The 26,425-nt window shown below is 44.6% G+C and overlaps 1 protein-coding gene across 1 annotated transcript in view; it reads right to left on the minus strand.

Moving 5' to 3' along the window:
- Positions 1–409: 409 nt before the first annotated feature.
- Positions 410–26,425, minus strand: part of TNFRSF11A (TNF receptor superfamily member 11a) — a 39,164-nt gene continuing 13,148 nt past the window's right edge. The window contains exons 6-10 of the mRNA XM_026448259.1: positions 25,866–25,960; positions 24,122–24,235; positions 19,156–19,208; positions 16,120–16,903; positions 410–1,091 (exon numbers count right to left, since the gene is read on the minus strand). Of these exons, the coding sequence (XP_026304044.1) occupies positions 805–1,091; positions 16,120–16,903; positions 19,156–19,208; positions 24,122–24,235; positions 25,866–25,960 (1,333 nt within the window). The 3' untranslated portion in view covers positions 410–804. The remainder of the gene's footprint in view (positions 1,092–16,119; positions 16,904–19,155; positions 19,209–24,121; positions 24,236–25,865; positions 25,961–26,425) is intronic.

Below are 26,425 nucleotides of genomic sequence, written 5' to 3' on the forward strand. Positions count from 1 at the left end.
AATGAACACACACCGGGAAAGCCATCTCCAAAACACTGTGAGAAGGGGCACAAAAGAAAATATGTAAAGCAGGCCAGCGTGTGGGCTCACGCCTGTAATCCCAGTACTTTGGGAGGCCGAGGCTGGAGGACTGCTTTAGCTGGGGAGTTTGAGAACAGCCTGGGTAACATGGTGGGACCCTGTCTCGGTGCGGGGGAGGGGGAGAATCTGGGCATGGTATGCAGCTGTGATCCCAGCTACTCCGGAGGTTGAGGTGGGAGGATCACTTGGATTGCTTGAGCCCAGGAGTTAGAGGCTGCACTGGGCTATGATCGCACCACTGCACTCCAACCTGGGCCAGAGCCAGGTTGCCAAAAAAACAAAAACAAAAACAAAAACAAAAAAACAAACAAAAAAAAAAAAACGCAAAAGAAAGAGACCCTCACCTTTAGGATAATTTTTGAGAAAACCTTTACATTAAAAAGAGGGGGAAAAGATATCAAGAAAAGTTATGAAAAGGAATACAAATATGGGGGGAAAACACAGATCCTCCCCCTCCACAGAACAGGATAGTCATAAAAATAGCTGTCATAGTGCCACAAATTACTGCTGCGAGTTTGAGGGGCGGCAGGGGAGGCATCTGCCCCAGTGCAGGGGAGCTGCTGAGCATCCGTGGGCATGGGGAGAGTCCTCATCAATTCACTTCCTGAAAAGCCCATTTCCTGGAGGGCAAGGTGGGCGGAGAATGCCTGGTGGTTTTCCCCGACGGTACCGATCGATCCCTGGGTGGTCGGCGCTGGTCGGCGCTGGGGCCATGGGGGGCGCTCAAGCCTTGGCCCCGCCCTCCTCCTGCACCGGCCGTGAGGCCTTCTCCGGCTCCCGCAGCCCCTCGGGGCCGCCGCACGGGTCCGGGAAGCGCGGGCCGTTCCCCGCAAAGGAGTCGCAGCGCGCCAGGGTCTCCTCCTGCACCGGGCGGCCCACAGGCTCCGCCGCCGCCGCCGCCGCGCCCTCCTGCGAGGTCTGGCTGACGTAGACCACAATGATGTCGCCCTTGAAGTTCATCACCTGCCCGCTGGAGATGAACGTGGAGTTACTGTTTCCAGTCACATTTCCTGCGGGGAGAGGAAGGGAGAACACGGGGAGCGTGAGTCAGTGCCCGCAGGACGGGTCTCCCGAGAGGAAGGTTCCGGGGAGTGGAGGGCGGCTTCCCGGCTTCCCACAGCCCCGGGCCACAGGGAACCACACTGTCACCCTCCAGGCCCGCTGAGGTGGAGGAGGGCGGGGCAGAGAAGAGAGGAGGAGAAGAGAAAAAAGACAAAAGAAGTAAAGAGAAGAGGCGGGAGAGGAAACGAGGAGGAGAAGGAGTGGAAGAGGGAGGAGGGAAGGGGGAGAAGAGGGCGGGGAAGAAGAGGAGAGGAGAGGGTAGAGGAGGAGGAAGGAGAGAGGAAGAGGAAGGAAGAGGAGGAGGAGAAGAAGAGGAACAGGAAAGGAGGGGAGGAGAAGAGATGAGAAATGAGCAAGCCTGGGGCAGACTCATGCTTTACCATTTGCCTGTGATGTGGGACTCTGGGATACCGGCAAGAGAGCACACCAGGATTACAGAATCACAGACAAGATTCAGATGTTACAAAAGAGTGTGTGTGTGTCTGTGTTTTCTTTTTTCTTTTTTTTTTTTTTTGAGACGGAGTCTCGCTCTGTCGCCCAGGCTGGAGTGCAGTGGCCGGATCTCAGCTCACTGCAAGCTCCGCCTCCCGGGTTTACACCATTCTCCTGCCTCAGCCTCCGGAGTAGCTGGGACTACAGGCGCCCGCCACCTCGCCCCGCTAGTTTTTTTTGTATTTTTTAATAGAGACGGGGTTTCACCGGGTTAGCCAACACAGAACAAGCACAGCTAAGGGAGGAGACCTCAGTCTGCTCTCCTCTCTGGACTCACATCTGAGGCCCTGTCACCCTGGGTGCCTTGGTTCCTCGTGGTCCCTAACAGCTCAGCCCTGGAGGATCATGGGGCCATATGGGCTCAGCTTTCAGTAGAGATTAATCAGTTTCCTTAACATTAAAAAAAAATTACTTCCGGAAACGAAGGAGATACACAAAACTAAAATGGAAAAAAAAAGAAAAAGTCCTATAAATCACTTTTCCCTTCTGAACTCTGAAGGGTGTTTTGTCCCTAGGGGGTTCTATCATCATTTCTTTGTGGGTGACTAGATGTGGCCAGTCTTTAAGCAACGGACCTTTTGAAAAACAAATAGAAAGCCCAACAAATGTTAGGAAAGCTGCTAGCTCTTATGATTCTTCCATTTTAAAGACAGAAATTTCCTAAACTTTGGTCTAGGAAAGTACCACAAACCAAGCAGATCTAGAAACGCCCCAACACTCAGCATCACAAACAGAATCCTTCCATTTGATCAAGGGCCAGGAATGTCAGAATGGCTCCTCATGATTCACTACCTTTTTCTTCTCCATTGTGACTCAGCTTAGTAATAATTCATACGAATAAAATGAAGTTTTTGTTACCACTCCATATGAGAGTTTCCTCAAATTTGGAAGGCATGTTTTGAATGGCCTGACTAAAATACCGATAGGCATGTAGGAAATTCCTTTGAGGAGCCTTCCCCTGACCCACTGGGTACCTCTAGAGAAGCCAAGACCAAAACACAAGGAAAAGCCCATGAAAACACAAGGATTTCAAGTATGAGCAACAAATCCAAAGTCCTAGAAGGAGGTCTGTGCCTCATGCTGTTTCTCCCATAGGCAGTTGTGTGGGATGTCCTCCAAGATGGGCAGTGGCAGGACTTGTCTAAGAACCCCCAAGGGGAGGCCCGCTGGCATTCCTGTTTACCACCTACCCAGCACATTCTCCACCCCCTCTCCACACACTGCCAGGCACACAGTGTACTCCAGTGAGGGTCTACTCACCACCGTATCTATGCCCTTCTGCTCCCACCACTTACCACAATCCTTCTCAAATCTGTTGTCACCAGATAAACTCGTCAGGAAATTTAATTAAATATTAGGTAAAGCAGTGAAATATTGGTGAGAAAAAATGGGAAATGTTTCTATAAAAACTAAAGTGAATGCTTTGCAAGGACCCAAATAAAAGTGAGTTACTGAAAAACACGCGCGTGCACACACACACACACAATGAAACCACCACCACAAACTGTTCAACTGGTGTGGTGGTATAGGCAAGGAAACTATGAAAAAAGAAAAAGGAAGGACTTCTGGTTTCAAAATGGCAGCACAGAAGCAAGCTGGTTCCACTCCCCCCACAGAAAACCAAAGCAAAATATACAGCACTGACATTATCACTCAAAATATTCTAGAACACAAATATGACAATGAGACAGTTCCCAGGGCCACAGAGAAGTGAGAAAGGAAGGAAAAGAACAGGAAAAGGAAATAGTAAAAGTCCAGAAGGATTTTGCTCTCAAATATCTGTAACTTCTCATTTCACACTGAAGAAATAGAAACTGGAAATTAGGTGGTATGGTTAATGTAAAAAGGGCTCAGGAGGCCGGGCATGGTGGCTCACCCCTGTAATCCCAGCACTTTGGGAGGCCAAGGCAGGTAGATCACCTGAGGTCAGGAGTTCAAGACCAGCCTGGCCAACACAGTAAAACCCCGTCGCTACTAAAAATCCAATCCCAGCTACTCAAGAGGGTGAGGTAGGAGAATTGCTTGAATCCGAGAGGCGGAGGTTGCAGTAGGCCAAGATCATGCCACTGCACTCCAGCCTGGGTGACAAGAGCAAGATTCCGTCTCAAAAGAAAAAGGTGGGGGAGCTCAGGAAACTGTAATCAGCCAGTACATACAGCCTTATACTAAAACATAATTGGTGTGTAAATATAAGGTATATGTTTTAAGTAAAAAAAAATTTAAGATATGAACTTGTAAGATGACATTTTTAAGTAACTCAGCAACTGCTGACCAAGTGCTGATAAAAAGGCTTCTACCGTAGCAGCAACAGAAAAAGTAGACATAGCAACACAGTTAAGTCTTCCTATTTGAGAAATCACTACTTCGTTAATAGAAAAAGTGAAAGTGAAAAATAAAAAGTACATGGAATGGGACATTCAATTTTAAAAAATGTACATACAATGAAAATTCTGATTAAAAACATACCATGTTTATTTAATAACATAAGCAATTTAAAACTGCTTAGATGTATGATTATTCTTGACCTAGTTCCTCCAGTTTTAATATACACCATGACACAAACAGATACATCTATGAAGAGGATAAAGAAGAGATGAGATTAAATGCAAAACCATCCATCATGAGGTGTTCTCACTACATCATCATTGCCTGCTGGTTCTGTTGTTTTTCAGTATCGTGAAACTACACAGAGGACATCTCCAGCCACTGCATGATTGATTTATGGTTTTGAATTTGATCTCATCTCTTCTTTATCTTCCTCACTGATTTATCTGCTTATGTCATGGTATATATTATTTCTCTACCATTTTAAATTTTATTTTTCAACAAATCAACATGAATCCATTGTTGTTTACGTTTTTCTTGTGAGAACCTTTGATGAGTCTGAACCCAGGTAAAACCTATGGTTTGTGTAAAGTCTTTCTTCTTGAGAATTTCATTCCATGCCATTGCTCCATGGCAAACAGTATCTTTGATACTGATAACCTAAATATTCTGTAGGGCCTATATTCATTTTTGTTTTTTTTTTTTCAGATGGACCTCAAACACTTTTGCCTAAGTAAAATATGTAAACATTTCAGAATCCTTTGTTTCATGGACTGAACCAAGAATATTATTGTTGGGGGACTGAGTGCGGTGGCTCACACCTGTAACCCTGGCACTTTGGGAGGCCAAAGTGGGCGAATGTTTAAGCCCAGGAGTTGGAGACTAGATGGGCAACATGGCAAAACCCTGCCTCTATGAAAAATACAAAAAGATTAGTTGGGTGTGGTGGCACATGCCTGTAGTCACAGCTACTTGGGAGGCTGAGGTGGGAGGATCACCTGAGCCCAGACATGCTGAGGCTCCAGTGATCTATGATTGTGCCACTGCACTCCAGCCTGGGCGACAGAGTGACCCCCCCATCTCGAAAAAAAAAAACAAAAAAACAAAAAGAGTATTATTTTTGGAAGGCCATGAGGCTTGTGGAAGGACAAAAACTAGGCCTTTAAATTCCTGACCATTGGCCGGGTGCGGTGGCTCACGCCTGTAATCCCAGCACTTTGGGAGGCCGAGGCGGGCAGATCACGAGGTCAGGAGATCGAGACCATCCTGGCTAACACAGTGAAACCCCATCTCTACTAAAAATACAAAAAATTAGCCAGGGGTGGTGGCAGGCGCCTGTAGTCCCAGCTACTCAGGAGGCTGAGGCAAGAGAGTGGCATGAACCTGGGAGGCGTAGCTTGCAGTGAGCCGAGATCGGGCCGCTGCACTCCAGCCTGGGCGACAGAGCGAGACTCTGTCTTGAAAAAAAAAAAAAGAAAGAAAAAATTCCTGACCATTAAGATGTAAAGGACAGTTACCTAGGAAGATTAAGGAGATTCTCAAACAAGTTTATTCTTCAAGTGTTTCTTTAATGAAGCTACAATTAATGACAAAAACAACCTTCGGTCAAGTCCATCCATGGTGACTCTTGTGAGATATAGTAAACTGATAGAGACTAAACTGTTTTAAAAAAGTTATACTGATCTGCCAATCACAACACGTGGCAATTCTTAAGTGGCAGCAGAGTGGTCTCCATGGGCCTGTGCAGCTGCACAAGGCCTTATGCTCTGAAGAGCTCCACGCTGGGTTAAATGGTTTATTGTCATCATGAAATTCTTACTAATTTTTGCAAAAGGGGGAAATTTTTCATTTTCACTGGGCTATGCCAGTTATGTCACCAGTCCTGAAGGCGTGGGCAGCTCTTAGGAGCACTAATCTGGGAACTTTCCCCATTGAGGCTATAATCTAGCACTACCATTTTCGGAAGTAACATCTTATGAGTTGGACATTTTTCAATATTCCAGAAGTGTTTGCTAATCAGATTTTCTCTACTAATTTTCTCTATTACAACTCAGTAGAACTGAGCTGTAGAAGTCATCCACTTATGCTTCTGAAATCCCAATCCTGTGACATGTTTTCCTATGTTCAAGCCACCCACCACTCGCTGCGAAACACCGACTTTCTGATGGAAAACTACGGCCTGTCCTTTGCGGATGGGTCTACTGATTGTACCAACTGGATCTTGAATGCTTTACCTACAATTTCGAGTTTCGGGTTCTTTAACGTGGAATGAGAACCAAAAGTCACTTGCCAAAAAGCAGTCTAAATGCAGAAGCCTTCTAGAGTTTTCTTCCTTCCACCTTTCACAGTTGTCTCATTCACCTCAACTTCAATACCACGAAGGTTTTTTAGCAATTCATTCCCTGAATCATCCCAATATTCAATAGTTTTCACAGAAATAATCATGATTATCAAACCCATTTTTTTTCTTGCCAGTTAACATAATAGTTAACCTTTTAAATGACAAGATCAGCTCACACTCACAGAATTGGGAGCACCCATGGACTTTAGAAAACATGGCCATGCAGCAGGTGGGAGCAGAGGGGTCTGGGTATTCTAGAGTGACTCACGAGTTCTGAATAATCAGTGTGCTCTGGGCTTCAGTCAGCTTCCTGGGTGGGTGTGGGTTAATCTGTGGGTTGAGTGGAGATAGTTTGAGTACCTACTGTAATAATAACAGTAACAGAAGCAACACTCTCCATGCAGAATTGACTAAGCACTCTCTCCAGGCCAGGTTGGCTGCATCACAAACACCCGCTTGCAGGTGCTCTGCATGTGAGCACGCCAGGTTTCTCTGCTTGGTTTTTTCTCCTCTACTGACTGACACTGTTTCAAGAATGAAAACTGCCGAACAGCTTTCTTTTTCCATGGCATGTCATAATCCAGATTCACCGGAAAGCAAACTAATGGCATCAATGTCATCGTGGCGTTTCAGTCTCTGAAGAGCAGAGGTGAATAAGTGGTGACTAGAGGGATGGTCACCCTGAATGCCCATCAGGGTGATGGTCAGGTAATGGCTGCCTGAATTCAGGAGGGGCAGAAATGTGGGGCAGAGGAGAGAACAGGGGTCTAGAAGCTCTCGGGTCTTGTCCTGAGACTTGGCCCTCACCAGTGGTGAGAGTTTGGGACAAACCACCTAGCTCTCCCAATCTGAATCAAGCTTTGCTGGCCTGGCGGCGTGCGGCGTGCAACCTTGTAGTGCAAGCACATGTTAATAATACGCATTTGCTAATAAATGAACAAATGAGCACATGAATATCCAGTAGGATAGCATAAGGGTCAAACAAGACGATAGATTTGAAACTGCTAGGGAAATAGCAACGAAGCAGTCACAGGTGCAAAGGTGGCATTCCTCCTCCCAGAAAGTAATATCCGTGCTCACAGAACTCCCAAGGACACAGAGATTCATGAAATACACTGAATAGTAGTATTATCTTTCCATCCCTGTCTTGCTAGAGGATCTCAACGTGTCTTGAAGACTGAAAGGACACTTTCTCTGGAAATCTAACCAACTTCTGTTTGCTCTGCCGAAGTCCTCAATCATGATTGTCTTCGGTTAGAACACTCATCTATATAATTCTACACTAAACCCCACAGTCTCATTTCTCATCACGCAAGTCTGCTGTGAGTTGAATGTAGCACCAGAGTAGATCAAGGCTTAGAATTAGTTGGTAATATCCTTATCTAATAAGATACCTCAGTCCTGAACTGTCCTTGCTAAAAGTAAGAATTCCTTAACATTTGCTTTCTGTATTGCAGAACAGATTAGTTGTTCACATCAGAGAGTTCACATCTGATCTGCGATGGTGACATCAATAGGTCACCATGTTGGCAGCTGTATAATCAGGTGGGTGCTGTGGGTCTCCTTTTCAACGTGGTTCCTATGGTTTCTGCAGTTGATGTGTATCCCAGGAGGGTAACTCTTCCCACTGAATGCCAAGAAACTCAACGGGGACCTCTGCAGTTAGCAGGGGACTCTCCCTTGCTGGTGGCTAGTAAGGGAGTATGAAAAGGGGAGGGATGGTTCAGATGAGGATTACCCAAGATGGCTTAAAAAGATCTGAGGCTTAAGAGAATGAAGAAACAAGCCACAGACTGGAAGAAAATGTTTGCAAAAGCCATATCTGATACAGGACTATTTCCCAAAATAAACAAGGAACTCTTAAAATTCAACAATAAGAAAACAAACAACCCGATAAAAATGGACCCAAGGCCTTAACAGACACCTCGCCAAAGATATCCAGATGGCAAACAGGCATATGAAAATATGCTCCACGTCATATGTCATCAGGGAAGTGAGAATTAAAGCAATAGTGAGACACCACTACACACCTATTAGAATGGCTCAGATCCAGAACGCTGGCGAGCATGGGGGCGGGTGGCAGGAACTCGTATTCTTGGCTGGTGGGGATGCAAAAAGGTACAGTTGCTTTGGAAGACAGTTTGGTGACTTCTTACAAAACTAAACATACACTTAACATATGATCCAGCAATCCTACTCTTTGGGATTTACCCGAAGGAATTGAAAACTTATGTCCACACAAAAATCTGCACACACATGTTTACAGCAGCTGTAGTCATAATTGCCAAAACCTGGAAGCAGCCAAGAGTCCTTCGGTAAATGAACGGATAAACAAATCCTCCATGTCCATCCACACAATGGAATATTATTCAGTGTTAAAAAGAAAAGAGCTATCAAGCCATGAAAAGACATGGAGGAAACTTAGATTCATAATGCTGAGTAAACAAAGCCAATCTGAAAAGGCTATAGAATGTATGACTCCAACTCTATGGCATTCTGGATGAGGCAAAACTATGGAGGCAGGAGAAAGATCAGTAGTTGCCAGGAGTTCGGAGAGAGGGAGGGGTGAGTAAGTCGAGCACAGAGGATTTGTAGGGCAGTGAAACTACTCTGTATGAGACTATCATGGTGGATGCATGCCAGGATACATTGGTCCAAACCCATAGAACAAACAACACAAAGGGTGGACCCCAACGTGTCAATGTGGGCTCATCGACTGCAGCAAATGTACCATTCTAGTGGGGGAGGCTGTGCATGTGTGGGAGGCGGGAGGAATATAGGAAATCTCTGTGCCTGCCCCTCAATGTTCCTATGAAGCTAAAACTGCTCTAAAAAATAGTTTAATTAAAATAATGAAGACCAGAGGTTTTTTGGTAGGCGCTGTTAGTCCATTAAGCCAAACCAGGCCCCGTCACTCCCCTCTTGCCTCCTCTCCTCGGGATCCCTTTCTGACAGCGTTCCCCTTCGAGGCTGCCTCTGACCTTTATTTGACATTTATTTTGCTTGCCAAAAAAAAAAAAAAAAAAAGATAAAGTTCGAAGCACGTGGAAGAAAAGGCTTTCCCCACAAGGGAAAGTGATAGCAAAAATGGTAACATCCTGAGACAACTGGTAGGAGAGAGGTGTCTCACCATAACCAGGGGACCATCACACACTGTGCATCCTGCTGTCCCTCCTGTGGAACCCTCTGGGCCAGGCCAGGCCTAGCTACTGCCTCTCCCTCAGCCAGAGCAGCCAATGATGCCAAGACTGTGCCTGTCCCTATTCTGTGACACACTGAGAATTCTCCAAGGCACAGTAAATAAATGAAATCAGCATCACTTGCACTAACTTAAGAGGAGACAGTGCGGTGGTTTAAGGTTGCACTGCAGCCCTGATCTCCTGGGCTCAGGTGATCATCCTACCTCAGCCTCCCCGAGTGGCTGGGACTACAGGTACACGCTACCATATCTGATTAATTTTTAAAAATTTTTGTAGAGAAGACGTCTCACTATGTTGCCAAGACTGGTCCTGAACTCCTGGGTTTGAGAGATCCTCCCACCTTGGCCTCCCGAAGTACTGGGGTTGCAGGTGGGAGCCACTGTGCCCTGGCCTGCAATCAGATACCTGAACCATGGCTTTGTTGCTTACTAGCTGCGTGAGCCTGGGCAAGGAACTTGTCCCATAGAATTTCGGTGAGGAATAAGAAGATAATACACACAAAACACAGCACCCGGTGACTAACTTCTATAATATCACTGATAAAACTGTAACCTTCAGGCTATCGAACCAATCTTACAGGTCCCTGAACACCATATGACTGACGGAATTTGAAGGCTACCCTAAAGTATGGTTTGAAAGCCAGAATGACGTGGGGGTTTTTAGTGAATATGGGAATTTGGAAGTGTTTCTAACAGTTAAGATGGATTAGTTGGCAGGGTGTGGAGGGTCACACCTGTCATCCCAGACAGTGCAGTGGGTTAGGGTACAAGCTTCACAATCAGACATTTGTTTTGTTTTTTTTGAGAAAGGGTCTTGCTTAATCACCCAGGCTGGAGTACAGTGGCGTGAACACAGCTCACTGCAGTCCTGACCTCCTAGGCTTGGTTGTCCTCCCACCTCAGCCTCCTGAGTGGCTGGGACTACACACCTTGGGAGGCCTAGGTGTGTGGATCCATTTGAGCTCAGGAGTTTGAGACCAGCCTGGGCATCATGACGAAACCCAGTCTCTAAAAAAAAAAAAAAAAAAAAAAAAAAAAAAAAAAAAAATTCTCAGGCTGTGGTGGTACAGGCCTGTTGTCCCAGCTACAAGGGAGGCTGAGATGGGAGGATGGCTTGAGCCTAGGGGGTGGAGGCTGCAGTGAGCCAAGATCGTGCCACTGCTCTCCAGCCTGGGTAATAGAGCCAAACCCTGTCTAAAAAAAAGCGTTAAAAAAATGGATTAGTTGACTTAACATTAATATTTAATGTGACTTAACCAGAAAAAAGTTCAGGTAACTTGAGTGTTAAAAATAGCAAGTAAGTCAACAGAAACAATGAACCAATAATGTCTCCTGTCATAATCAGAACGATGCTTCTACTTGGTCCATGCTTGACAGAGCAGGCTCCATGGAATTTGTATTTCTCAGGCAGAAAGAACAAACTTAGTTCTAAGAACACAATCCCTGACAGAATTTACATTTTTAAGCAAGATAATGCACACTTCTCTTCTCAAAAGCTTATTATGTTGTTTAAAATGCCTAACATATGAATATTAAATCACAAGAACTAAGCCAAATAATACCACTAAATTGTCATGTAGATTTTCTTCCAAGGAAGAGAACTAAAAATATACACAAATACACTCAAACTACCCAGGCTACATTGGGTTCTTTTGGAATTTTTTAAAAAACTTATTTTATATTTAACCCATATGCTTCTCATGTGATTTTTCTTTTTATGGAAATGTAAGTTCTGTTTCAGGCATTTAGAAGAAACTGGGTATGTGATGATAAGGGAAGGGAAACAGTATTTAATAGTTCCATTCTGAATCATGCTTGACAATTACTTAGAAAGTCTTACAGACCAAAGCCTTCCAAAATGAGCCCTATCAGTGCAGAAAGAAGGAAGGCAGGACGAAATGAAGCAGAGTATATACAGTGACCACATTTTTTGTATATTTTGAAATAGTGCACTGACATTTTACAGCAATGAAAGCTGAATATTATCACAAAATGACCTAATTATGAAATATCTATTTTAACTTCAAGATTCAGGGCCAATGAACCATATCTGCCTTTATGAGATTTAGCTGAAAGTGATGTGCAAGGTGGTGAATGGCATTCTAACAAGAGTGTGACGAAAGGGCATTCTAACAAGAGTGTGACGAAAGAGCGAGAAGGCTGTCCTCTGCTGGAGGGGAAGAAAGGAGAGGAGGTAAGTTTGGAGAGGAAAATCTTTTTCTATACTCTCAGAATGGAAATGGATGGTCAACAACAGTCATTTCAGGAGAGAGTGGGACCAGGGACAGAGATGGAGGACAGGGAAGGATGAGGGGTCAGGCAGGTCTTCACTGTCCTGTGTTCCTGGCTCCCAGGTGATGGCCTTGGAGAGTCTATTCTGCTAGGATGAACCAGGTCACCTGTGCTCTGTCATTTCTGCCTCCTCTGCCCAGGACACTAGGTGAGCCCAGGGCAGTCAGTGCCAGCCCTTCCATCCCTCTCCTTCTTCAGCTCCCTAGAGCAGACCAAAGAACTAGGAGGCTGAGAGTGACTTGGGGGAACAAACAGGATACAGTGGTCTCGTGTTCATCTATTTATTCCTCAATGGATGAATGAATGAATGTATAAGCATCCATTCACTTAACATTTTGAGATACTAGAAAGATTAGGCTAGGCTACGAGAATTCACCCCCCCCCCACTTTTTTTTTTTTTTTTTTTGTACAGAGTCTTGCTCTGTTGCCCAGGCTGGAGTGCATTGGCAAGATCTCAGATCACCTCCGCCTCCCAGGCTCAAGCAATTCTCCTGCCTCAGCTTCCCAAGTAGCTGGGATTACAGGCGCACGCCACCACGCCCAGCTAATTTTTTTGTATTTTTAGTAGAGATGGGGTTTCCCCATGTTGGTCAGGATGGTCTTGAACTCCTGACCTCAAGTGATCCACCCACCTCAGCCTCCCAAAGTGCTGGGATTACAGGCGTGAGCCACTGCACCCAGCCAGAATTCCTACTCACTGGTTGTGGCTGCCTAGAGCTGGGGTGTTGATAGGGTGTGAGAGTATCCAGGCAGGGGAAAAAGTCCCCAAGATTCATTACAAACAACAGGCTGCAGGTCAGAGAGGGGGCAGGCTGTGGAAGGCCTGGATTTCTCAAATGATTGATTCCTTTTCACATGGTCCACACCCTGGCATTAATCCCTACTTGTTTTTCAGGCTTTTTCAAGTCTCTGTGGTTCAGTGGACCTTCAATAAAGGTTTAATTGAAAAACAAGTAGGTATTCAGTGTTCATCAAGAATTGTTTGCAGCCATAGAAAAGGAAGGAAATCATGTCCTCTGCAGCAACATGGATGCAGTTGGAGGCCATTATCCTACGCAAATTAATACAGAAACAGAAAACCAAACACTGCATGTTCTCACTTATAAGTGGAAGCTAAAACTGGGTATTCATGGACATAAAGATGGCAACAGTAGACACTAGGGACTCCTAACTAGGCAAGGGAGAGAGGGAGAGAAACAAGGATTGAAGATACCGTGCTCACTGCCTGGGTGACAGGATCAATCAAACCCCAAACCTCAGCATCATACAATATACCAGGTACACACCTGCACATGTAACCTGAATCTATGATAAAAGTTGAAATAATTAAAAAGCAAAATCATTTTTAAAGGATAATAAAAAAAAAAAAGACCACCCTAACTTTCTCCAGCTCAGAAGTGACTGAAACTAACCAGTGGCTTTGGGAGCCAAAACCAAGCCACCAGCCAACAACAGACATATTAATCATAAGCAGTTATGGTTTCTTTCACATGAAATAACTCTCTAGGGGCACAGTGAGAATGAGCCAATCTCCAGGTGAGAGGGCTTGTAACCAAGGCAACCATCACGTCATCAGGATTAGGCGTAACTTCAGACCTAAATTAAGGCATGGTTATTTAAGACGTAACCAGAAGTATGCTTCCCTCTTCGCTGATCTTTGCTAATCATTCTCCTTGCTTCTTAGGACTTATAATATGGCTAAAATAGCCTTAACAGCACTGGGTATTATATTTTTAAAGTTGTCTACACTTGCGGAGCTGTCTGAAAAATCATCATTCTCCTCACAAAGATGCTGGGACAGCAGACACTCTTCCCTAAAGAAAAAGTCCCCAGCCACCGTCATTTCTCCAGAAACAGTTTGATGTCATTGTAAGTAAAAACAAACAAAAAATACTCTCATATAAAAATCCAAAAAACCCTTAAAACATGCCACATCAGCAAGAGTCCTGAGAGCACAGGGGCTCTGAGGGGACCACAGGACAAGGCCTCTGTGGGACTGCTCACCGAAGCTCCATGCTCTTTCACGCATTTTATAGAACGTAAATTGTGACAATTTTAAAAACTACAAAAACAAGAATGAGAAAGTACTATTTTGACCAGAAACCATAAGGCCTGTTCATGGAGAAGTAATTGTGGAGAGAATAGCACAGCCTCCAAAATCAATCTGGCTGCTGCCTCTCCTCAGGCGAAAATTAATTTGGACCGGTTGCTGGCGTCGACCACGGGCAGACTCTACGGATGTTTTGCATGGCTAAGCACCAGACGAAGACAGAAAAAGCAGTGTAAACTTTTTGCAAATTAACACCACTTAGTTGATGACACACTTTTTATTCCTTTCCTCCATCCCTAGATGGTTTAGTGCTAGAGAAATAAAAGATGATGAAAAACAGACTAGGCTACTGTTTTGACTTACAGGAGAGCAAAGGTCGGGCTTTTTGTTTTATGGCATTAAGAGATCCATGTATCTCTCTCTCTCTTTAAATGTGGCCAACACTTCTTCCGAGAACTGCTGCTGATTTTCACACAGTGGCAACGTCATCTTCCTGGTGTCACCCACTGAAAAACCGGTCTGCCCCTGACAGTGCGGCCAGGACCTGGCTGCTGCCAGAGACAGAACGTCAGCTTTCTCACTCCCTACAGCCCAGGGTCCTGTCTGTCTCCACAACCAGGGCAAAGACAATAAACAGAGAGAAAAGAAATAGAACGGGCCAGGCTCAGTGGCTCACGCCTGCAATCCCAGCACTTTGGGAGGCTGAGGCAAGTGGATCACCTGAGGTCAGGAGTTTGAGACCAGACTGGCCAACATGGAAAAAACCCATCTTTACTGAAAATACAGAAATTAGCTGGGTGTGGTGGCGTGCACCTATAGTCCCAGCTACTCGGGAGGCTGAGGCAGGAGAACTGCTTGAACCTGGGAGGTGGAGGTTGCAATGAGCTGAGATCGTGCCGTTGTACTCCAGCCTGGGTGACAGAGTGAGCCTTGGTCTCTAAATCAATCAATCAATCAATGCAAACGAACAGCAAAGCCCAGTCATGGAGATTCCTTACAATCTTAAAATAATAATAATAATTCTGAGATCTGAGAAGAAAACATACCAGTTCTTTGAAAAATATCCCCAAACATATCTCCTCCTTTCCGTTTGACTGAGAATTACTATTACTGAATTTATACATCAGTAAATCTATGTAGCTGCAGCAAAACCACAAGCTTGAGGAACAGATTAAAGCCAGGAACCATCATTACCACAAGGCAAAACAGTCTCTGTGTTTAAGGCACAGATCTAGCTACCTCAGGGTTATAAAACAATTCAAAGACCGGCTGCTAGCACCACTTGCAGTCTAAATAAAGAAGCAGAGAAGAAAAAACATCTCTGGAGAAGGGCGGCCTATGAATGGGCCTTTTGAAAATCATGAGTTGGAGGATTCTGTGAAGCCCCTTAAATAGTATATATCCATATATTCGTTTTTCTGGAGGGAGTGTCTATAGCTTTCGGAAGATTCTCAAAGAGAGCACTGACCCTTCAAATGACAGATAATTCTCAGAGCCAGAGCCCTCACTATCAGCTGCAAAGTCCTTTGTAACTACACAATAAAACAGATGGTGTTTTACCCTCATGGAAAAAAGTTATAATATTATAATTGGTAGGTTGTTCATGCTCAGGCAGTGTTGCAGTGATACATCTTTATAATGATGTTAAATTGTTAAAATTATCTGCCTGGTTCCATAAATATATGACACATTGTAGTTATAAAAGGGGCCTTTCTCATGAAACTTTTTAAGACAGTTTTACTGTATCATTAATTTGGTATAGAATCAACACATTATTCACAATAAATATTAATTAATTAAGGATTAACTAAACAATTTTGTGTGTCCCCGTAAAATTTATAAGAGCTTTCTTGGGGGAGATTTAAGAGGCCTAAGGTGCTTTGAAAACAAAAACCAAAAAGCAGAAATCTGAGGGAATGCCTTGGCTCAGCCAGTCCTGAGGCCGATGTTGAGTTTGTCTTTCGGGGGTCAGTGCCGGGGCTTGAGGTCTTATCCTATCATGAAAAGCCTGAATGCGAAAGGGTATGGGACATGTATGGATGCAGAAACTGCCCCAGTGGTAGACAATGAAGCCACACGCTGCTGCGCACAATGTATAACCAAACGCGTGAACTGAATCCAAAGCCATCCTGTAAAAATGCTTATTAAGAGAAAAAGCGCAAGCTGAGGTTTTTCCATTAGCTTCCTCCTTCCTAAATGGTCTGTAATACCTGCCCCCAAACCCTGTCCAAGAACTGGCCCTTCTGCTCAGAAGTGAGAGACCGGGAAGTCACTTACCAGATGCAGGGGCCTGGCCACCGGGGGAGCTTCCAGACCCGGCGCCTGCCCTTGCCGAGCTTGGGAGCCTCCCATCAGTCCCGTTCTCGGGCTGGTCTCTGGCCTCTGTCCTGCCGGCTGCTTCTTCATGGGGAAGGCCCATGCCATAGGCACACTGGGGCAAGGGTCCACGTTTCGGGGAACCCACGAGGGGTTCACAGTCCTCCCCAGGAGGATTCCGGCAGCGTGTGCAGACATCTGCCCAGTTAGGGCTGGGACTGGCTGCCCAGTGCGGGCAATGGCCACCGTCCACCTCTTTTTGTAAGTAGTTTTCAGAGGACATGGGAATCCAATCAGTCCCGCACAGGGGCTCAGTGCAGCTGCAGCTTTCTGAACCCACTGTGCTCTGTGTCCCTGTGAAGCACTGGCTTAAACTGTCATTCTCCCCTACCTCCAGGGGTTCAGAGAAAGGAGGTGTGGATTTGCTTCCAGGCTCAGTGAGGAACAGTAAACGGTCTGCGGGCTGGGAGGGCCTGTCCATGTATTCATCTTCCGTGGGCATCTGTCTGAAGCGGTCTTCCTCTATCTCGGTCTCGCTGACCAATGAGAGTATCCTGGCATCTTCGCCTTGTGCGTAGGGACCACCTCCTACACACGTGCCCTGACAGACACCACCTTGATCTGGGTAGCACGTATCTTCTGGAAACGTCTTCTCCTCCAGAGTCAGCAGTAAGACACCTTCACACACTCCCTGCTGACCAAAGGCTGCCGTGTGTGGACTGACACAACTGTCGCCTGAGGACTCCTGCCAATTTACATTCAGAAGGCAGAGGCATTACCACCCAGAGTTACTAGGATGAGTTTAGCTAAACATTGCTGAAAACGGTGTTTACACTGATTATTTCCACCATAACAAGTACAGATGGTATCCTGACCATGGCACTTTGTGTTATTCAAAATTACTGAGTGCAGGAGAACTCTAGAATGGAATACAACTAGAAACAAATGAATCTAGCTGCATCTCGAATGAAAAGCATGTTCACACCTGAGCAAGGAGAGGAGCTAACCCAAATGACTTTTGAGCACAGTATTCTGACGACATAGTCTCAATCTAAATACAAAACCCAAAAACAACTGTAAACAAATATTGAACTCGAGTTAGCAACTCTATGTATCACTGTGGTATGCTCTAGTAATTCTGAAACTACTTTCTGTGTATTCTAGAATTGAGCAAATGAGGAAATATATTGAGAATAATAGGAGCCAGGTTTCATACAGCTGGGGAAAGAAAGATTGAAATATGGGAAAGCAAAAGACCAGAATGAATGAATGTTGTGTTGGCCTGGAATTGAAGAAATCAGTTTGAGCTTATGCTCTCAAATGTATACATTTTATATCAAAGAAAGTAGATCTAACTGGGCACAATGGCTCATGCCTGTAATCCCAACACTTTGGGAGGCCAGGGTGGGTGGATCACCTGAGTTCAGGAGTTCAAGGCCAGCCTGGGCAACACAGTGAAACCCCATCTCTATTAAAAATACAAAAATTAGTTGGGCATGGTGGCGCGCGCCTGTAATCCCAGCTACTCAGGAGGCTGAGGTAGAAGAATCGCTTGAACCTAGGAGGCGGAGGTTGCAGTGAGCCGAGATTGCGCCATTGCACTCAAGCCTGGATGACAGAGTGAGACTCTGTCTCAGAAAAAAAGAAAGAAAGAAAGATCTAAAGGACATAATGAAATGATTAATGAAAATGTAATATCAAATGTGGGTTGAATAATAGTATTATACCACTGTTAAATTTCCTGATACATGTACTATGGTTATATATGAGAATGTCCTTGTTCTTTTTTTTTTTTTTTTAATTGTACTTTAAGTTCTAGGGTACATGTGCACAACGTGCAGGCTTGTTACATATGTATACATGTGCCATGTTGGTGTGCTGCACCCATTAACTCGTCACTTACATTAGGTATATCTCCTAATGCTATCCCTCCCCACTACCCCCTCCCCACGATAGGCCCCGGTGTGTGATGCTCCCCTTCCTGTGTCCAAGTGATCTCATTGTTCAGTTCCTGCCTATGAGTGAGAACATGTGGTATGTGATTTTCTGTTCTTGCGATAGTTTGCTGAGAATGATGGTTTCCAGCTGCATCCATGTCCCTACAAAGGACAGGAACTCATCCTTTTTTATGGCTGCATACACACTGAAATATTTAAGGATATGGGACACACGGTCTGCCATTCACTCTAAAATGGTTTGAGAAGAAAACATACCTGTGTTCATATATACACATACAGAGAGTAAGCAAATCACAAAGCAATGAGAGAAAATAGAAACAAGTGGTGGGCCTATGTGTAGGGTATATGGAAGGTCTTTGTCCTTTTCTACTACTTTCCTATACTTTTGAATTGTGTCAACATAAAATATTACCAGAATAACTAGAGAGTCAAGGAAAGTTGCAATTCATCCTTCTCAGGAATCTGTACCAGACAATCAAGACTGGTACTAAAAAAAAGTAACATGAACACAGAGATGACAGAAGTGGAAACAAAGACAAAGAAAACAGGCATCTAGAATGAGCCTGGACTTGGGCTTTGGGCTGCTCTGCAGGGATCCATCCTGGAATTTGAGGTTTGATCACTGCACCTGGAAATGCCCCTTAAGCAAAGAGGCTCAGGCCTGGCGCGGTGGCTCGCATTTATAATCCCAGCACTTTGGGAGGCAGAGGCAGGTAGATCACTTGAGGCCAGGAGTTCGAGACCAGCGTGGCCAGCACGGTGAAACCCTGTCTCTATTAAAAACACAAAAAAATTAGCCAGGCGTGGTAGTGGGCACCTGTAATCCCAGCTGCTCGGGAGGCTGAGGCAGGAGAATCACTTGAACCTGGGAAGTGGAGGTTGCAGTGAGCCGAGATTGCACCCCTACACTCCAGCCTGGGGCACAGAGTAAGACTCCGTCTCAAAAAAAGGGGGGGTGGGGGGCTCAATATTTGACTAGGATGGCTCTACCAGCCTGCTGAATGTACTTAACAGAGGCACCAACAACTGTCCACTCTACCTTATCTCCACTTAGGCGGCCACAAGCCTCATTCATCCAGTGCCACAAATTAGCTAGAAAACACAAAGCAAGGATAAGGACTTCAAGTTATTATTTCCCACTTCTTTTCTTTTAAATAAAGGTTATTATGTATATTTAAGGTATACAACATGTTATAGGACAAATATAGATAGTAAAATGGTTACTATAGTGAAGCAAATTAACATACCCATCATCTCACTTAGCTACCCCTTTTTATGTGTGTGTGGCAAGATCCGCTAAAATCTACAAATTTAGCAAAAATCTTGAATATGATACAACATGATTAACTACAGTCCCCATCCGTACATTAGATTCCTGGACAACTTTCTTCATCCTGCATATCTGCTACTTTGTATCCTTTGACCCACATCTCCCCATTTTCTTTCCCCCTGCCTCTGATAACCATTGTTTCATTCTATATCTCTGTATATTTGACTTTTGGGGAATACTACACATATAAGTGCAATCATTCTAAATTTTTCTTTCTGTATCAGGCTCAGTATTATGACCACTAGCTCAGTTCGATATTATCTTTCAACAGAGTCCACTGCAAGTCTTTCAGTGAGCGCTCCTGGGAGTGAAAGCATTTAAAAGTAAATCAACTGATTTAAAGGCTATGAAGGGCCAGGCGCGGTGGCTCACACCTGTAATGCCAGCACTTTGGGAGGCCAAGGCGGGTGGATCACTTGAGGTCAGGAGTTCATGACTAGCCTGGTCAACATGGTGAAACCACATCTCTACTAAAAATACAAAAATTAGCCAGGCATGGTGGCACTCGCCTGTAATCCCAGCTACTCGGGAGGCTGAAGCAGGAGGAGAATTGCTTGAACCTGGGAGGCGGAGGCTGCAGTGAGCTGAGATGGTGCCACTGCACTCCAACCTTGGCGACAGAGCGAAACTCGGTCTCAAAAAAAACAAAAAATTAAAAAATAAAGGCTATGAAGCCATCTTACTCCTATCAAAAACAGAACTTCCTGTTCTATGCAAAGCAAAACATGATCCACCAATGTTTCAGTGACTACCTCCGGGCACATTTGGGGGTTGTCAGAGCTGCTGCTATGACTATAGACATTCTCATTCTCTTAACAAGTTTTCTTTGGCTATGAGGGACTAAGTTAGACATCATAGAAGAACCACAGAAAACATGTCTAGGAGACTGATTTTTCCAGTAAACTAGCTTGAATGTACTATAAAAGTGAGGCAAGCACAGCAAGCTAGGTGCCAGACCCACTGAGACCAGCAGGCCCCAAGACCTTTTCCACTATATCTGGCTGTTTCTCAGAAGAAAGAAGAATATGTTCAAAAACTACATCTCCACTCAGTCTTACAGAAGTGATGAAACCTAAAAGGTTAAATTTTATGAATTTTAAGAAATCTATGAATTTATATTATGCAAAGATACAATTTTATCCTCCTACTTCTAATGAACATTTAATGTTGGGCTCACTATAAAGACTAAAGTTAGGACTGGACCCGGTGGCTTACACCTGTAATCCCAGCACTCTGGGAGGCTGAGGTGGGCGGACTGCTTCAGCTCAGAAGTTTGAGACCAGCTTGGGCAACATGGTGAAACCCCATCTCTATAAAAAATACAAAAATTAGCCGGGCATGGTGGTGCGTGCCTATGGTCCCAGCTAATTGGGGGACTGAGGTGGGAGGATTGTTTGAGCCCAGGAGGGAGGTTGAGGCTGCAGAGAGCTGCACTTGTGCCACTGCAGTCCTGCCTGGGTGACAAAGTGAGACCCTGTCTCAAAAAGCAACAACAACAACAACAACAACAAACTGACTAAAGTTAGGAGTTGTCGAATTCTCCATGGGAAGATCATCACAGTTCAGTATAACAGCTAATGAGCACTTAAGCATGCCAGGGATGGTGCCAAGCAGTCTCATCATAAAATAGGGGAAATAATAGTGCCCACCTCATGGTGCTGTTGTGAAGATGTACTTAGTACATGCAAAATATATGTAGTCATGTTGGCACATATTAAATATTTAATATATGTCAGCTATTGCTATCATCATCATTATTCTTGCTTCTTTTCTATCACTTTGAAATTATATATCAAGGTAAACTTACCCGCCCTCCCCTGCCACCCCGCCAAAAAAAAAAAAAAAAAAAAAGGACAATTGCAGCTGTTTCCTTGGAGAAATCAGTCTAGACAATCACAAATGGCACTAAAAATAAATACCTGTCCATGGAGCTGGTAAACATGCAGACCTGCCATGATCACCTCTGCCCTGGACAACTGCAAACAGCTTCCTAACTGGTGCGCCTGCATCTACGCTCACTGTACCACACATTTGTTTGCTACTCTAAAGCCAGAGGGCCGCCCTTGGTCCCTTTTGCTAAGGACAAGGAGCAAACTCCTTCAGCAGCCCTGCAGGGCTACATGGTCTGACCGTGCCCTCCTCTCTAACCTTGTCTTCCACTTGGTCCCTGACTTTGTGCTACAGTGCCACTGGCTCCTTCCAGCCCGCTAATGCACCGTGCTCCCCTCATCATGCAGCTCTCAGGACAGAATGCCTGTGGTTCTCCTGATGTCCCTTGGCTAGCGAATTCTGACTTGTCTTTCAGATCTTAACTCACACATTTCCTCCTCTGGGAGGCCCTGGCTGGCCTCAGGGATGGGCTGACCTTCTGTCATCTGCTACCTGGTGCTCAGCACCTTCCCTTGCACACTCGGCTTCCCTCCATGGGCTTAACACCTACCCTGCCCACTAAGATGCTTCCTCCAGGAGGGCACTGGCTGTGTCTGTGTTGCTTGATATTGAGACCCCAGTGCCAGTCCAGTCCCTGATGATCAATAAACATGTAAGGATGAATGGATGAAGAGAGAGCTAACAGTCATGACATCCAGTTCAGTAAACGGTAGGCCCATATGGCAATAAAATAGTATCAAAAAGAAAAACCTAAAGAACCAAACATCAGGAAGTCTGTTTATCCCACATAAACATGACTACAAGTGACCTTCATCATCTGAACATGCATTATCCAAATTCCCAGTAATGATGTTGTTAAGGAGGTGAAGTTGCACTAAATAAAAGCATTCAACAATGAACAGACTCTTTAAAAAATGGTCACCACTCGGCTGGGTGTGGTGTCTCACGCCTGTAATCTCAGCACTTTGGGAGGCCGAGGCGGGTGGATCACGAGGTCAGGAGTTTGAGACCAGCCTGACCAACATGGTGGAACCCCATCTCTACTAAAAATACAAAAATTAGCCGGGTGTGGTGGCAAATGCCTGTAATCCCAGGTACTCAGGAGGCTGAGGCACGAGAATCGCTTCATCCCGGGAGGCAGAGGTTGCAGTGAGCCGAGATCACACCACTGCACTCTAGCCTGGGTGACAGAGCAAGACTCCGTCTCAAAAAAAAAAAAAAAAAAGTTCACCACTCAAACATTGCTCACTGCTTAACACTGGCATCAGAAATCTCCATCTTTCCTCTTTAATTAGTCTTCTAATTAAATTAGAAGTGTTTCATTTGGCAATATAATGGTTAGAGAAGCAGCTAGATGTACAGGGTCTCATGAAGTCCAAGGGTGTGATGTGGGAGAACTGATCAAATCACAGCAAGGCAAAGTGGGCCATATAAATAAGCAATCAACTGGGCCAGGCATTGTGGCTCATGCCTGTATTCCCAGCACTTTGGGAGGCTGAGGCGGGTGGACCACCTGAGGTTGGCAGTTTTAGACCAGCCTGACCAACACGGTCAAACCCCATCTCTACTGAAAATACAAAACTTAGCTGGGCATGGTGGCAAATGCCTGTAATCCCAGCTCGGGAGGCTGAGGCAGGAGAATCACTTGAACCTGGGAGGTGGAGGCTGCAGTGAGTCAAGATCGTGCCATTATACTCCAGCCTAGGCAACATAGCGAGACTCTGTCTAAAAAAATAAATAAGTAAGTAAGTAAGTAAGTAAATAAATAAATAAATAAATAAATAAGAGAGCAACTGAAAATGGAAAAGGATTGTGAAACATCAGGTCAAAAGAGAATGACTTGAATATTAAAGGATTAAGAGATATTCTTAGGAAATCTAATGAAGTCTTGAATCCTTTCATAAAAATTACACATTTTTAGCTTTGTAGTCTAAAAGTTAAACATGATGTGATGTTTAAAGATACTAACAAATTTGTGTGGGAAAATTATTCCCAAGAAACAGGATAAGACTTGGCTGTCTATTCTAAGAATAAGCACCTAAATTTTATTCAATATAACTTATTTTCATAATCTGAGGTTCTTTTTTTTGAGATGAAGTTCCATTCTTGTTCAGGCTGGAGTGTAATGGCATGATCTTGGCTCATTGCAACCTCAGCCTTCTGGGTTCAAGCGATCTTTCTACCTCAGCCTCTCAAGTAGCTAGGATTACAGCCATGTGCCACCATGTCTGGTTAATTTTGTATTTTTAGTAGAGATGGGGTTTCACCATGTTGGCCAAGCTGGTCTCGAACTCTTGACCTCAGGTAATCCACCTGCCTTGGCCTCTCAAAGTGCTGGGATTACAGGTGTGAGCCACCGCACCCGGTGGAGGTTCTTATTTCAAAGTAACACTCCAGTCAGGAATTCCCCCCTACTGATCATCTAAATATTTTATGTATATTTTACATGCATGCATTAAAAATTGATGTATTCTAGGATAAATGCAAGCTGCTGTATACGTGATGCTGTACAGTCTATATAACTTAAACATGGAGCTTACAAGTCATCAGTTTCCTGAATGCCAGAGTATTCTTGTTCCCTTATATATAACTAGGCAGAATATTGGCTTTTTCAGGTTTTTGGAGTTCTGTTTCTTTTCGTCAGGGAATGATAAAACATGTTCTGCTTTAGTGTCAGCAGATCACCATAGGCAGCAAGTGGACAATCTACTCAACTTCCAAAGCATTTACCTAGAAATCTATCTCTTTTAAGATTAATTTGCAAAAAGCGCCATAGACACGATACCTGTGAGTGCTTTCCCTTTTTTCCTATAGCAAACGCCAAAGACGATGGCAGCCACAAGGGCCACAGACATGAAGAGAAGCAGAATGATTAAACCGGGCAAGTAAACCTGGGCTTCTGTATTGAAAGAAAGTGAGAAATATGGTATTAAAGATTCTTTAATTTTATGCAGTTGAAAAACAAATCCTGGTAAATCAAACCTCAGAATGAAAAATGTTGGTTTGGGATAGCAGAAGTGAGAGTCCCCACCCCTGGCTGTCCTTTGTCCACGAGCGCTCACGTTCTGAAGGGTGAGATCCACAATCTTAGCCAGCCTGGCTCAGTCCGGTTTCACTCAATGGGAGAGCAGCCCAGGGCCATTACGGTGTTTCTACCTTAGAACATCTCTAATCATGCTCGCCACACCACCCAGTCTCATTCTGGCTAACCTCCAGAACCCTTCAGTATCCCCAGATGAATGACCTCTGCAGACAAAAGGAGTTTCTTCTATCTCTTTCCTAATAGCAACAGGGCACCAGGGCTTTGCCGGTCATGAGAACAGAACCACAGCCATCCTGTGAAATATTTCTGGAATTTTCATCCCCAACACCATGTGGACCCAACCGTTTTCTTCATCCCTCCCTGATCACTTCATTGCTAGAATCCTTGTTAAAAACTCTTGATTTACTTGACCTGGTTTCCTGGACTCCTACTTTTCCTCTCCTTCTCTTTTTTAAAATAACTTTTTATTTCTTCAGTTCTATTTAATGTTATCTGCCAAAGGGTCTTTAAAAAGTTTGCTCTGATTGTGTAACTCCACATCCAGAATGCTTTAATGTCTTCCTGTTTCCCAAAATGTCAAGGCCAAACCCCTGATTTCTTGGTCAAAGCCTGTTAACCCGGTTATTCTGTGGCCTACTGTTCTCTTTCCTCATCTGAAAGGTCTCCTTGCCACTGAAGCCATCTCTTCTGATATCTGGACCCGCACCTCCACACTGTCCTGTTCACCAAGTAACCAGCCTCCACCATCAACTTTCTGGCAATCTGAAACTCTACTTAAGACTAATTTAATGTGGCCACGTGCAGTGGCTCACTCCTGTAATCCTAGCACTTTGGGAGTCCAAGGCGGGTGGATTAGCTGAGGCCAGGAGTTTGAGACCAGCCTGGCCAACATCGTGAAACCCCATCTCTACTAAAAATACAAAAATTAGCTGGGCATGGTGGTGTGCACCTGTAATCCCAGCTACTCAGGAGGCTGAGGCAGGAGAATCGCTTGAACTCAGGAGTTGGAGGTTGCAGTGAGCCATTATCATGCCACTGCACTCCAGCCTGGGCGACACAGCGAGACTCTATCTCAAAAAAAAAAAAAAAAAAAAAAAAAAAAAAAAAAAATTAATTTAATCTGCAACATGTTCCATAGATGATAGCAAGATGCTAACAATTTTGGGAGACGACCAAAATCTCCTCATAGACGCTTGTGACCACCATCATTCCACCGTATCTGAGCATTTTATGTTTGCACCTCTATTTTCTTTTTATGCATATTAAAACATGATTAGTTACCCCCAATCCAGTGTAGAAAATTATCAAGGAAACAACGTACCTGGAATTAAACTACTGATTAAAATGAAACATTGAGCTGATCGTGCACAGGATGAAATAAAGGGGGAGAGGATGCCTGCAGATCCATGTGCCATCTGGGAGGGATCTAAACGATCTGACTACCCCGGGGCACATCTATCAACCAACAGGCTCTTTTTAAACATACCATTTGGTGGTTTTCTAGATGGCAGAGAAGAACTGCAAACCACATCGGATTTCTCTGTCCCATGATGTTCTACTGTCTTTCCAAGGGAGGTACAGCTGTGGGGGGGGAAAGGCAGTTCAGCGCTTTGGTTTTATATGCTTGTTTTTAAAAAAATGAACAAATGCAAGGCTCTCCCAGATGGCCAGCTCCTTCAGGAGAGGAACCCATGCCATCTTGGACATCTGAATCCTCTGTGCCTTCTACAGGGAGGAGAACATCACAAGGTGAGACAAAGAAATAAGCAAAAGCAAACGCTGCCTGTGTTCTCTGACAGCTACTCTGAGAGTGTGGTCAGCAAAGCAGCAGAGCAGAGTCTTCAGGAAAGAATATTCTGGCTGTGCCCGGTGGCTCAGGCCTATCATCCTAGCACTTTGGAAGGCTGAAGCAAGAAGATTGCTTGAGCCCAGAATAAGACACTAGCCTGGGCAACATGGTGAAACCCTGTCTCTACAAAAAATTTAAAAATTAGCTGGGTGTGATGTACATGCCTGGGGTCTCAGCTACTGGGGAGGCAAAGGCAG

Source organism: Piliocolobus tephrosceles, chromosome 18 (assembly GCF_002776525.5).
Source record: "Piliocolobus tephrosceles isolate RC106 chromosome 18, ASM277652v3, whole genome shotgun sequence".
Lineage (NCBI taxonomy): Eukaryota > Metazoa > Chordata > Mammalia > Primates > Cercopithecidae > Piliocolobus > Piliocolobus tephrosceles.